Source organism: Leptopilina boulardi, unplaced genomic scaffold (genome assembly GCF_019393585.1).
Source record: "Leptopilina boulardi isolate dan_hultmark-lab unplaced genomic scaffold, ZJU_Lbou_2.1 LbouV2_333, whole genome shotgun sequence".
Classification (NCBI taxonomy): Eukaryota; Metazoa; Arthropoda; class Insecta; order Hymenoptera; family Figitidae; genus Leptopilina; species Leptopilina boulardi.
The window spans coordinates 1370563-1384053 of NW_026137900.1; the positions used below are offsets into that span (position 1 = coordinate 1370563).

Consider the following 13491-nt stretch of genomic DNA (forward strand, 5'->3'; position numbering starts at 1 on the left):
TAAAATAGTAAATATTTTGAAAGAAATAATTTATTTTTTCCCATAAAAAACGTACCTCGTCAAAAAGAGCAATGTCATAGGTATTATCATCATCGGCGAAATAAAGAATTCCTTCTGTTGCATTTGCACGCACCCATTGTAGACCTCGATTTCGATTAGAAACCCCTCGTGGCTTTGCTCCTTTATTCTGCTTGTACTTCTCAGGCATTGGGGCTGTAATTTTAAGATTTCTTAAACTCATTTCATATTTTCATTATCAAAGGGATGTCATTTTTTTTTCTATTTATATAGAGGAAGTAATTGTTACGCCACTGGAGTTATTTAAAACAAAGAATTCATTAAAATTTATATAAAAGATTATAATTAAAATTGTTTTTTTTTTTTATTTTCAAATTATATACAAAGAAAATATACACGATAATTTATAATGAAAATTTAATTATATGTCATTAAAATACATGTGACATTTCATTTTATCGCTGATGTGAATTAAAAGGCATTTTTGTTACTTTATTTTTACTTTTTTAATATATATACAAAATATATGTGTATATAATATATGAATATTACATAAAGTGTCAATCATAATTAAAAATAATTTTTCACTTTATGCAATAATGAAGTTGGATTTTGTAAACATTTGGAAAACGAAAAACTGAATGGCTGAATTATTAATTGGATTATTGATTTTTATTTAAATTATTAATTTTTTTATTTAAAGCTCGAAATCAATAAAGAATTAGTCCGGAGAAAAATTTAAAGGAAAAAAAATAAATCAATTTAAGGAAAGTCTTCTTTAAGTATAGAAATTAATTAGAATAAAAGGCGCAGGTTTGGAATTAGTAGAGACAACAAAAAAATTAAAATAAATACTCTTATTCTTAGAAATCAACTCGAAAAATCAGTCCAGTTTGTTATAGAAATTAGTTCGGTTTAATTATCTTGGTTGAAAATCTATTACAAAATCAGTAAAAAAATAAGTTCGCTATAGTTAGGAATTATTTAGGACAAAACGGAATATTAAAATTGAGTCCGGATTAGTTCTGAATATGTCCGAAATAGAAAAATCAGTCTACGTATTTTAGGAATTAATTATAGAAGAAAAAATAAATATAAAACGAGTTCAAAAATCAGTATGTATTCGTTCGGAATTATATTACAAGTTTAATATAGAATTAGCCCGGTTAGAAATCTATTTTGAAATCAGTCAAAAATCAGTTCGCTTTAGTTATAGGATTTATTCAGGACAAAACGGAATATTTAAAATGATTCCGGATTAGACCTGAATTTGTCCGGATAAAGAAATAAATAAAAAATGAGTACAACATTTTTAGAAATCAATCCAAAATTAGTTCGTATTTGTTAGAAATTAGTCATAAAACAAGATAAATCTGAAACGACTTTGAAAACAATTTGAAAATCAGTACACCTTCGTGCGGGATCAGTTTGCGATTAATTTGGAATTAGCTAGGTCAAAAGTGTAATCCGAAATTAGTTAAGAGGTCAGTCCGCATTAGTTCTGAATATGTCCGAACAAAAAAAAAAAAAAAAAAAAATAGAAAAGGAGTTGGAAATTAATTTTGAATTCGTACGAACAAGAACAATTGGAAATTAATACGAAATTACGCGTCTATCAGGATTTATTTATTATAGAAAGCAAATTTTAGAACGAGTCCGGAATCAGTTTGAAAATCAGTACAGATTCGTTAGGAATAAATATATGGTTTGATCTGAAATTAGCTCGGGCGTAAAATTAAAGCCGAAATCAAACTTTAGTTCGTTCTACTCAATATTTATTCAGAACAATAATACGGAATATTCCAAAAGAGCCTGCATTAGTTCTGAATTTTTCCGTATAAAGAAAACAAATAGAAAATGAGTTCGAAATTAGTGTGAATAAAAGAAAAATTTAAAAGATGTACGAAATTTTTAGAAATCAACCCGAAATCAGTTTGCATTAGTTCAATTTGAAATTTTAACGAGATTTCAGAAATGCTTTTAAACTTTAACATATTCCAGAAATAGTAACTGCCTAAATAATCTAATTTTACTTTTAATTATATTGTTTTCGAGCTATTCTATTTTTCGTATTCTAAATGTTGCAAATCTATTATTAGCAGCACGATTGAAGAATAAAAGTTTTGTTTTTAGCTTACTAAAAAAAAAAAAAAATTAAATAAGGAAATTTTTTTTTTTTTTTTTGAGATACTTACCAACTAAATGAATAAATTTAAGACCAGTTCTTTTAAGTAATGTGGTGACCTGTGGTGTAGTAACAGTTGCATCTTCAATAACCAACCAGATGACATTTTTAACTAGCATCAAAGTATGTGACATCCTTGTAAGTTCAGCTATTTGTTCTGGTCGTCGATAAGTTGGTGTTACAATATAAAGTGGGTCTAAAGATTCATCGGATTGTTGATAGACATTTTTGACAGTTGTTTCTTGATGATTTGCGAGGCCATTATTTTTACTTATTAATAATTGATTAATAAATTCCTGTCTAAGTTGTTTTGCCAAATCTGGACTGAGGCCATAATTTTTTTGCACTGTCCCTACTACTGTACGAATCTAAAAAAAAAAGAACAACAAAAATTTTACTTTATAAATGTAATATATTCAAGGATTTTTAATTCTGAAGTTCAAATTGAACACAAAAGGAGGGCAAACAGAGTAGTTTCAATCACATGTGGTAGATTTTAATTAAGTGTTCAGTACAATAGAAGTTATTGTTAGTGGTCTTATATTTAGCAATAATTGGAGAAATATAACAAAATATATGTAATCAGGAAATTATCAATAGCTTAAAATAATAATAATAATAATAATAATAATAATAATAATAATAATAATAATAATAATAATAATAATAATAATAATAATAATAATAATAATAATAATAATAATAATTAATGATCAGCTTTCATTATTGTTTTTAAATTAAAATCAAATATGAAATGAAATTGCAACTTTTAAAATATTCACATACTTTTATTTTTGTGATATTTTTGTTTTAACAAATATAAATATTAAATAAAATTTTTAAAAACAAGTTTATTGTTTCAGTTTATATAGTAAATTTATTTTTGTAACGCAATAAAGTTTACAAATAAAAAATGATAATATATATATATATATATGAACAAATATTCCAATTTTGCTATAAAGTTGCATATATGTATAATCAATCCAAAACTGGTTTGAAATGCATCAAATATTCGAATGATTTCGCTTTGAATATTAGTGTTTCGTATATAGAATTTCAAATTGACACATTCATGCGAAAATTATTTTAGGATATAGAATTTATAACGCACTGAAAATATTAGTTTTATATGCTATCGATATTACATTTGATATGTTCTTGTTTATGAAGTTACACTTTATTATTTAATTTATTTATTTAGTCATTTGAAACTTTATTAATAAATAATTTTATTTTTTTTTAATTTTCACGTACGAAATTTTTTTTTTTTGCATTTATCATACTTTATTTAGCTGAATTTAACATTTTTTTTTGGTAAAGTTTTCAAAATTATTGTTATTATTTTTTTTTAATTCTAATATTTATTTCAAAAGTATAACGTAAAAAAAAATATTATAAAGTTTAATATATATTTTCCAGATACATCTAGTTGAAATTTATAAAAAAATAGTATAAATTTAATGGGTCACCTAGGTCGGTGAAGTTCACATCGATTACGATAATCAAAATTTTAAAAACAAAGATACTGCATAAACACAACAAAACTATAATAAAATAATTAAGTTCAAAGATAAATTCAATAGACAAACACCCATAATGTAATCCCCTACATTGACATTTTTGGAAAAAAAAATTGAAATTTCATTACATACACAATTATATTAGAATTTCTTACACAAAATAAACTTAAAAGTGTAGAAAAAAATTGGGAGCCCGATCCGAGTAGAGAAAGATCCCTATTACCACCTTTAAAGAACTTTTCGTCATAAAAAACTTTCCAAAAAAATTTAATTTTTCTTAGGCAGACTTTTTTAATGCAATTTCTTGCACAAAATACACCTAATAGTGTAGAAAAAAATTGACACCGTGATACAAGTAGGGGAAGATCCCTATTACTATTTTTTGTTTTGTTTATGCAGTACCTTGGCTTTTAATATTTTGATGACCGTAATCGATGTGAACTTCACCAACCTGGTCACATTTAATCGTATAGTTTAGGACACCAGTAAAATTGAAAGATTTTAACTCCTCCCGTGGCTATAATTGACCTGCGTCCCTTAGTGTCTCGCGTTTAAATTAAGAGGAAGCACGTATTTTTATTGCAGTTTTGGAAGAGTGTTTCAATATTTTTATATTGTACTAAATAATAATTTTGTTTTATATTTTGTTTCAGTTCCGTGTGTGTTCGAGTATTTTAAAATCGCGATCGTTTAAAAATCAGGGAAAATATTTTATTTCAAAACTTTAATTTCGGGAGTATTCGAATATTCTAAAATCGCGATCGTTTAAAAATCAGGGAAAAGTATTTTGTTTTTGATTAAAAAATTTTGTTTTTAATTCCGGGAGTGTTCGATTATTTTAAAATCGCGATCGATTTAAAAACAGGAAAAGTATTTTATTTTATTTTTATTTTCAAAATTTCTTTAATTTCGGGAGTGTTCGAATAGTGATAAAAAAAAAGTCACAGAAAAGTTCCAGGATGTGAAAATCGCCAATCAGAAGCAACTGAGTGGTATGTAGTTTTTTTTTGTTTTTTTGTAATTTTAAATAATTATTGGTAAATAATTTTTTACTCTTTTATGTGATTAAATTTAAATAAAAATCAATTTTGCTCTTATTTTATTAATCGTCAGTTAGATGAAATATTAAATAATTAAATTGACACTTTAAATTTTTTCATATGCAAAGTTTATCGTTTGCAGTAATAATCAATTTATTATTATAATTGAATAATGTCCTTGACTCATTAATACAGTCAATAAAAATTTATTCACGTTTTTTCACATCAATTTTTCAATAGTTTCATTGATGAAAAAAAAAGTTTTGTTTTTATTTAGAGGAGTTATTTTAAAATTTACCTTTTAAACACTGACTTATTTTCAATTTCCATGCAACCAATTTTTTTTTTTTTTTTTTTTTGAAATTCCACTTGAAAGAATATTCGATTTTTGGGAATAAATGATAAATTATCGAAAATGTAGTGGAATAATTGTTTTTTTTTATCTTTAAAAATTTGATATAAAAGAGATTTTTGTATTTCAAATGATTGAACTTTATATAAAAACAATCAGTTTTTTCTTTATCACACACTCGTATTTTTTTTTTTTTTCATTGAAAAGTTTCTTTTCTCTCGTATAGGTATTGTTGTAGATATGGGTTTAAATTGAAAGTTGAACAAAAAAAAAAGGGGGGTGAGGTATTGCTCGGATATTAGCTACTAGCAACTCTCGTGTCGTAACACAATATTGAAATTGGAAAAAGTTCGATTCTCTCACCATTTCCTCTGTGATTCTGGCTTCAAACTCTTCTCCAGTTTGTAGATTGGATGAATCGTCCAGTGGAGAGGTGAAGCCTGTTACTTGATCTAGTCTCACTCTCATTGAAAGATGGTACTGGTAGAATATCAAACATATTCCCACCAATGCAAGCATACCCACCTTCATGGACGGATTCATCTTCCTCTGCATATCTGTTGAGAAAAAATTTATATATATATAAAAATTGTTTGAAATTTTCAATATTTTCTCAAATTTTTCAAAATTAGATTTCTTTTCTATTAGAGAAAAAGCTGTTTTAGTCTGAAATTAGGAAATTTATTTCTTTATGGAAATTATAGTGATTATCCTTAAAGACACTCTCTTCAAAAAGACAAAGTTATCGAAAAATTATTTATTCGTCAGAAATAATTTGTTTTTTTTTTTTTTTAAATGATAACTTATTCTTACGAATATCACGAGTGATAAATTTTTAAAATATCATTTTTGACACTTATACATTGTTGATAATTAAAATTTCATAAATTTGCTTTATCCAAGAGATAAATTATTTTCAAATTAAAACACGTTTTTTAAATATTGTTTAATTTTTGAAACCTGATTAACTCATGAAGGTCGCAACGTTTTTATAAATGAAAACGAAAAAATAATTGACGATATGTATTACTTTGGCTTAAAATTAAAATTAATCGGGGGTAATTGACTTTTATAAAAGTATATTAATTTCGTTAAAAAAAAAAAAATTAGAGATAAATGGAACTTTTTAGATTTGGAATTTTTCTGAAAAAATTTTACAATTTTTTTGAATTGCTTTTTTTCTGAATTTTACAATATTTTTACAAATTGAAAAATTTTTCCCTTATTAGTCAAATGATTTTTTTTTCTCAAAAAATGAGACTTAATATAAAATCTAATTTTCTCAGATGAATATAAAATATTATATATATATAGCTGATCAATTTTTGATATTTGACATCAATTTGTATATGAAAATGAAAATATTGACAAGGGTATATATGTATATGATTTTTATGAAAATGTCAATGCAACGTGTGTGTTTGTGAAGCTGACAAACATGGTATCAGCGAATTTCGTGCTGGAATGTCGGTTCGCATGCTTCGTCGAATATTTCCGACGCGCATTCAAAGGTCTCTAACGACGTGATTTCAAACCATATAGCTGCGGAAGTAAATTTACCATTACGACTAAGATGATTTACATTAATGTATTTTTATCATTAATCCGATTTATGCTTTTATATAATTTCTTCTATATATATATATCAATCTTTATGTATAGCGAAGGTTTTGTTAAAATTAATATAAAAAATTAGTTTCTTCCAAAATAATTTTTTTTTTCACTGAAATAACTGTAGTATCAAAATAGTTTCAAAAGATAATTTTAATCCAGAGCTGAAATCATGTTTCAAAAAAATTTACAGAAAAAAATTAAACATTTAATTACATCAAAAAATAATTTTAAATTTAAATAATTTTGAATTCTGGTAGTTTTTAATAATGTAAAATTAATAAAAAAAACTCGGATAAATGCGAGATGCAACAGAAACCTAGGGTTGCATAGTTGTGAAATCTTTGGTGTGTAATTTTTTTTTCTTTAGTAGTGATTAGATATAGTCGTTACCAATGGTTGTAGAAATCATTGGTAACTTTTGCTTGTAGTTTAGTTGTTACTAATGGTTGTGAAATTATTGGTAACTTTTGCTTGTAGTTTTAGTTGTTACCAATGGTTGTAAAATTTTTGGTAATTTTAGCTTGTAGTTTTAGTTGTTAGTAATGGTTGTGAAATTTTTGGTAATTTTAGCTTGTAGTTTTAGTTGTTAGTAATGGTTGTGAAATTTTTGGTAATTTTAGCTTGTAGTTTTAGTTGTTAGTAATGGTTGTGAAATCATTGGTAATTTTTGCTTGTAGTTTTAATTGTTACCAATGGTTAGAAAATCATTGGTAACATTTTTATTTTTTTCTTTAGTTGTTCTTTATTGAAGTGGTTTTTTTTTTAAATTTATGTTTGTATTTCAAATAAATTTAACTAGTGTATGGAACCCTAAGTTTTAGTTACGAGTTGTATTCACACTTGTCCGATTTAAAAAAAAATAAAAACTATTCATTTTTCTCTTCTTCTTCATATTTCTTTTTTTAAATTGAATGATTCTTAATTTAACCAGATGGAAAATGACTGTAAATTGAACACTTGACTTTTATCAGGAAACTGCAATGTGAATTTTCTTTTTTTTTCATCATATGGAAAAGTTGTATGCGAAGAAGAAGTGCTTGAAAAAAAATTTTTTTTTTCCTAGTTTTTTGCTATATAGATTTTATTATATGATTGGATTTTATGTGAATTGGCGTGATTCCTATCGTGCTTTAATTCGTTTGGCAATAAAAGGACTGTAGCGGTTAGTATTTTTGGGGTGTTTTTAGCCACTGGATCGATGTATCGTGAAATTGAATTCTCCGAATTAACGGTGCTTACTTTCATGTCGTGTGTTTTTTTTTGGGTATTTTTTTTATCGGAGCTTTCAAGGATGGTTTGATATTAATTTTATTTGTTGGAAAGCACGTTCAAATTGAACTCGAAAGGCTCTCTTTTTTTCATAGGTAACAACGACTAGTATTCAATATTTTATCTATCATTTCTTTTTTTTTTTCCTTTTACATTCATCAATATTTTTGTATATTCATCATTCGGTGTTGTATTTCAATCTCGACGAATGTTTTCTATTTTTTTTTTTTTTTATGTATGTATGAATTTTTCGTGCTTTGTAGAAACAGGAGTTTAGTGGGCAAAAATTTCAAACAAGATTATTAAATTTATTTTTCGATAAAAAATTTTTTTTTCTTTTTTTGAAATATTTAAATTAATTTAGAAATTATTTCGTGAAATGATGTAAATCGAAAAGTTTGTGAATCTTGAATGGGATATTGTATATTTTTCAATATTCAAGTAAAGTACGAAACGTTTATTTAAATAATTGTTTACCTTGAATTTAAATCTGTTGGTATTGTTGCAGAATCATTGCTTCATACATCTTCAGAGTTTTAGTATTTTTTCGCAGAGTTTTTTTTTTCTTGTTTTTTATTCTGGATTTTCTGTATGATAAATAAGACTTGTTTGGTCAATACGATTCAGTGAAGCACATTTTGAAACTGATTTTAAATATTTTCTTCACAAGGAGTGGAATTTTCTTCTATTTTTCTCGATTATTCCACCTCTTTTTTCATATATATACGGGTATGCATTTTACGTCACAGATCAAAAGAATGTTTCCATATCAATCAAATTAATTCGAGATTTAAGAAACATAAAACGATATCGTAAAATTAGAAATGTTCTTTAGAAATTAATAAAAATGTACACTGATTAAATGCGATTTAATTGACTCATTATTGATAGGGATAAAATTTAGAATTATTTAGTAAAGTTTGAAACATTTTTTAGAAATTTTTTTTTTTTTTTTTTTTTTTGTTTTCTAAAATTCTATTTTTTGTGAACACAAAAATCAACATTCAATTTGGCATTTTATATATAACTACTATTTTTAAGAGAGAAAGAGACAGAGAGAGAATTTAAATATTATATGAAAATACCTGCAGAGTTATTTTGAAATGTGGTTCTTTTTAGAAAATGTGAATATTTTTCAATAAAATCGTTTGAATGATTTAAATAATTGAATTTTATATATAGGATTTTGACATGACATATATTGGAAAATTCCCAAAATATACATAATGACAATACAAGCAATTTATAGACTGAAAAACGAAAATACTTGATTCAAATAATCGGTTATATGACTATTATAAAATAAATATTTACTTCCATTAAATAATTATTATTTGGTATTTGCATTTGTATACCATTAAATGGTATATTTGTATCAAAAACAAAAATTATTGGTTCAAATGCAGTTTATTTAATTCAAATAAAATTTATTTGATAATAGTCAAATCAACTGATTATTAGAATCAAATAAAATTTTTCAGTGTATATAGTATTAATATTCTCTATAATGTGTAATTAAAAAACGATTGAATGATTTTTTTTATATACGTTAAAAAAAAGTAGTGTTATTGTGCTTATTAATATTTATCGTGTTTAAAATACTATTAGCAATTTCGTTTCCATCGTGTTTGACTCGGTTGCTATAGCGTTAAGCGAGCCCTTGTTTTACACATTATCGACTAAAGAAAAAGGATAGAAGGATTTCTGCAGAAGACGTTTTCTTACATTTTACTTAATTAGCATCGTTTCATTTTTAAACGCGGTTTTAAACTTTTTTCTTGTATTTGTAAAATTACAAACTTTTCTTTAGTCAATTTCAGATGAAAGTTTAAATACCAGTAATTGGATTTTATATAATAATTATTTTTATTAATTTCATGTTTTTTTTTTTTTTTTTTTATTTTAAATATTAAACGAAATTTCATGTTGATCATTTTCTTGATTTTTCTTCATCATTTCTATTGTTATCGATCTAGTGATTAGTTCATATTGATTGTTTTTCCTTTCATTAATCCATTTTGTTATTTTGGTTTTTGTTTTTGATCTGATTTTTTATTTTGTTGGTCATTTTTATAATCGTTGTTTATTTTATTTATCGCTGAATATTTCATTTATTGATCCTTTTTAATTTTTGATCCATGAATTTAAGTATACTTTATAGATCCATATAATAAATCATTTTATTTATAAACACTAATTCTCGATTGATAAGTATAAATAAATTGATGATTTATATTGATCTATAGATTGTATCGTTTAATTAATTTTAGATAGATCATTTTATAAAAAAATAACTTGATTCAAATAATCGGTTATTTGATTATTATTAAATAAATATTTACTGGATATAAATAATTTTTATTTGAATCAATTAAATGGTATTTGGTTTTAAATACAAAAAATTATTGATTCAAATACAGTTTATTTAATTCAATTATTTGGTTCAAGTAAATATTTATTTGATAATAATCAAGTAAACAATTATTTGAATCAAATAAATTTGTTTTTTCAGTGTAATAATAATAATAATTACTGGATTTGATTATTTAAAGAAAAATATTTTGGAAAAATAATTTTTTAGAAATAAATGCATTGAATAAATATAAAAAATGTTTTCCAACAAATTCCTTTTTTTCACGTTGTGTCAGTGGGTCATAATGTGGATAATTGCTTATGGAAATATGAATATTTTTATTTGAGAAAATATATGTGAATTTAAATGACCTTAAAATGTAATGATTCAATGCATTATAGTGCACCTTGTGAACATATATGCCTATATATATATATATATATATATATATATATATGTATGTATACTTCAATCAGATAATCCTCCATATGTTACTGTCATATATTCTATATATAGTATATGCTCTATATGAATAATCGTTGTAGTTGGTTAGAAACAGAAACACCATTGCCAACTGATTTCCCAATTAACATAATGATAATAGTTCATTGTCAAACTCTATTGTATTTTGATAGAGCCAACTAAATTATTTCCTTATCACTGTACCAGAATTTGATTCATGTAAACTGAAGGATTATTCGTGTTTTAAAAAGAAAAAAAAAGCAATTATACTTGAAACATAATTTTCCAATAAATAAATTGTAAATCTTCTTATATTCGGGTCAATTAATTAAAATTATTTTTTTTTTATCTCATTATTATATAAAGTAATAGGCCTGGTCTGAATAGAACTCATTTTTCAAAGAGCAGATAAAGTTTAATATAAAATGTATAGTAGCAAGGGAATAATGTTTAAAAAGGGGGGGGGGGAAATAAGGATCCATATTGTTCCTTTGAAGAAGAATAATAGTATTGCATTACAATGCGCACATATATCCGATACTTTGATATTGATCAAAGGGTAAAAGCATGAATCTCAAAATCCTATCAACCATATTGAATCTACATAATATACGAGATGCAGTTTTCAATTTTAATATAAAAAAAAATATAGATATTTTGAAAATAAAAAATAAAAATTAGGAATTTGTTGAATTTGAATTTTAATTCAATGCATTCGGGGAAAAAAAATTAATCGAAAAATAATTATTATTATGATATTTTAATTTTTTTTTATTGAAACGAATTGATATTCAAAATTTTGTCTAACTTTTGGAATTATTTAATTTAAAAAAAAAATTGAATTGTCTTTTTGAATGACGAAATTTAATGAACTTACCGAAATACTATATATGATGAAATTTTCGTCGATGCCTGTGTCCCTCCAACTGATTATGTCCTTTGCCCTGTAACACAAAATAACCATAAATTTTTCAAAAAAAAAAAAAAAAAATTTTATTTATTTCTATATTTTCAAAAATAAGAACTTTCAATAAGAAACTTCATCCATTTGATTTCAGAATACAAAAGCGACTAAATTTTAGAACTTTTATATGAGCTTCTTGTTTTTCGATAAAAAGCAGGAAACGCATCCGCTATTTTCTCGATAAGATCCATTAAGTTTCAACAAAATAAAATATAGAAGAGTGTATAATTATTTTTTAATATATACATTGTATGTATAATGAAAAACGGTATAATCATTAAAATTCATTACTTGTTAAAAATTCACTATTTATCATTGATTATTAATTATTTAATTACAGTAATTAATAATTTTACTATAATAAAAAAAGCTATGAGTTTTTAAGAATTTTTTATAAAAAGGAAATTAAATATTAAAAATGAAATTCATTTGATCGGTTCTATAGTGTTATAAGCAACCTTTTAATATGTGCTTTAATTAGTGTTTTAATTTGTTTGTTAATTAAGAGAAAAAAAAAATTTTCATTCTGTTATCATAATAATGGTTAAACGATTTTTAAAAGAAATTTCGTAAATTTTACATTAGTGATAATATTTGATATTTTTATATTTAATGTAAAAAAAAAATGATAAATTGTATAGTTTTAATCTAATTTTCATTTAATTTTAATATAAAAATTAGAAATTTTAATCAGTTACAAGAAAACAAAATTCTTTATTATCTTGGACTGTACTTTTTTCTTTTTTAATTACATATCACTTTAATTTTATCCAAAGCGGCCGTGTTTGTCTCTTTCATTCTTTCTCTACTTTTAAATAATTTGAGTATAATGCGGAAGACGCGAGTATATCCAATTAGTTCATTTTGTCCCAGATTATATCATGCGAGGCCTAGTAAATTTTATTCTCTTTTTTTTAAAAATTATTTTCTTTAAATTGTTCTTCGTTTTAGTTAATGTCACATTTTTTATATTTAACTCGTTTTTCAATAATACTATTTATTTCAATTACATTTTTTTTTAATTTTTCTTTATCACAATGCCGTTTTTTCCGTAATATTAAATTTCTTAAATATTTTTATACATATTTTAGATATTTTACATATTTTACATAAAAAGTGTTTTTTTATCATTTAATTTTTTTTTTATAAAATAAAAGTTTAACAATTTAAAGAAATTTATTTTGGTATTATGTTTTTTATTGTAAATTGTTATTAAATAAAATTTTAAAAAATTTCAAGTAAAATATAAAATATATGGTAAAAATAAGATATTTTCAAGGGAAAAATTTATATGGAGTAAAGAAAAATAAATGAACACCTCTTATTTCAAGAATGTAAATTACAAAGTACACCATGCATTCTCGCGTGTGAAAATTCCATTAAAACCTGTAAATGTAACATCTGTCATTATCAGACACCAGAAAATTATAGTTTTTTTTTTTTTTTTTTTTTTATCATTTCAGTCACACAAAGCTTGATTAATTAACGTATAATTAAATACATCGTGGTACATATACGAAATTGCCATTTTTTCTTTGACATTACTTTACATTAACATTTGTCGATCGTGTAAATAAAAAATAATGAAAATTTTTGAATGTAAAATTTTTCTATTTTTTCAAAAAAAAAGGTTGATTGCACATTATACATCCTCGAGTAAAAATAAAAGAAGCTATAATTAAAAATTAAATCAATGAAACAGCTAAAATTG

At 23.9% G+C, this 13491-nt stretch overlaps 1 protein-coding gene across 4 annotated transcripts in view; it reads right to left on the bottom strand.

The window, feature by feature from the left end:
• Positions 1 to 13491, bottom strand: part of LOC127285511 (galactosylgalactosylxylosylprotein 3-beta-glucuronosyltransferase P) — a 44056-nt gene that overhangs the window by 4000 nt on the left and 26565 nt on the right. For all 4 annotated transcript variants that reach the window (XM_051311574.1, XM_051311575.1, XM_051311573.1 and 1 more), the window contains exons 2-5: positions 11694 to 11760; positions 5482 to 5675; positions 2214 to 2571; positions 56 to 213 (exon numbers count right to left, since the gene is read on the bottom strand). In XM_051311574.1, coding sequence (XP_051167531.1) covers positions 56 to 213; positions 2214 to 2571; positions 5482 to 5673 — 708 coding nt within the window. In that variant the 5' untranslated portion in view covers positions 5674 to 5675; positions 11694 to 11760. The remainder of the gene's footprint in view (positions 1 to 55; positions 214 to 2213; positions 2572 to 5481; positions 5676 to 11693; positions 11761 to 13491) is intronic.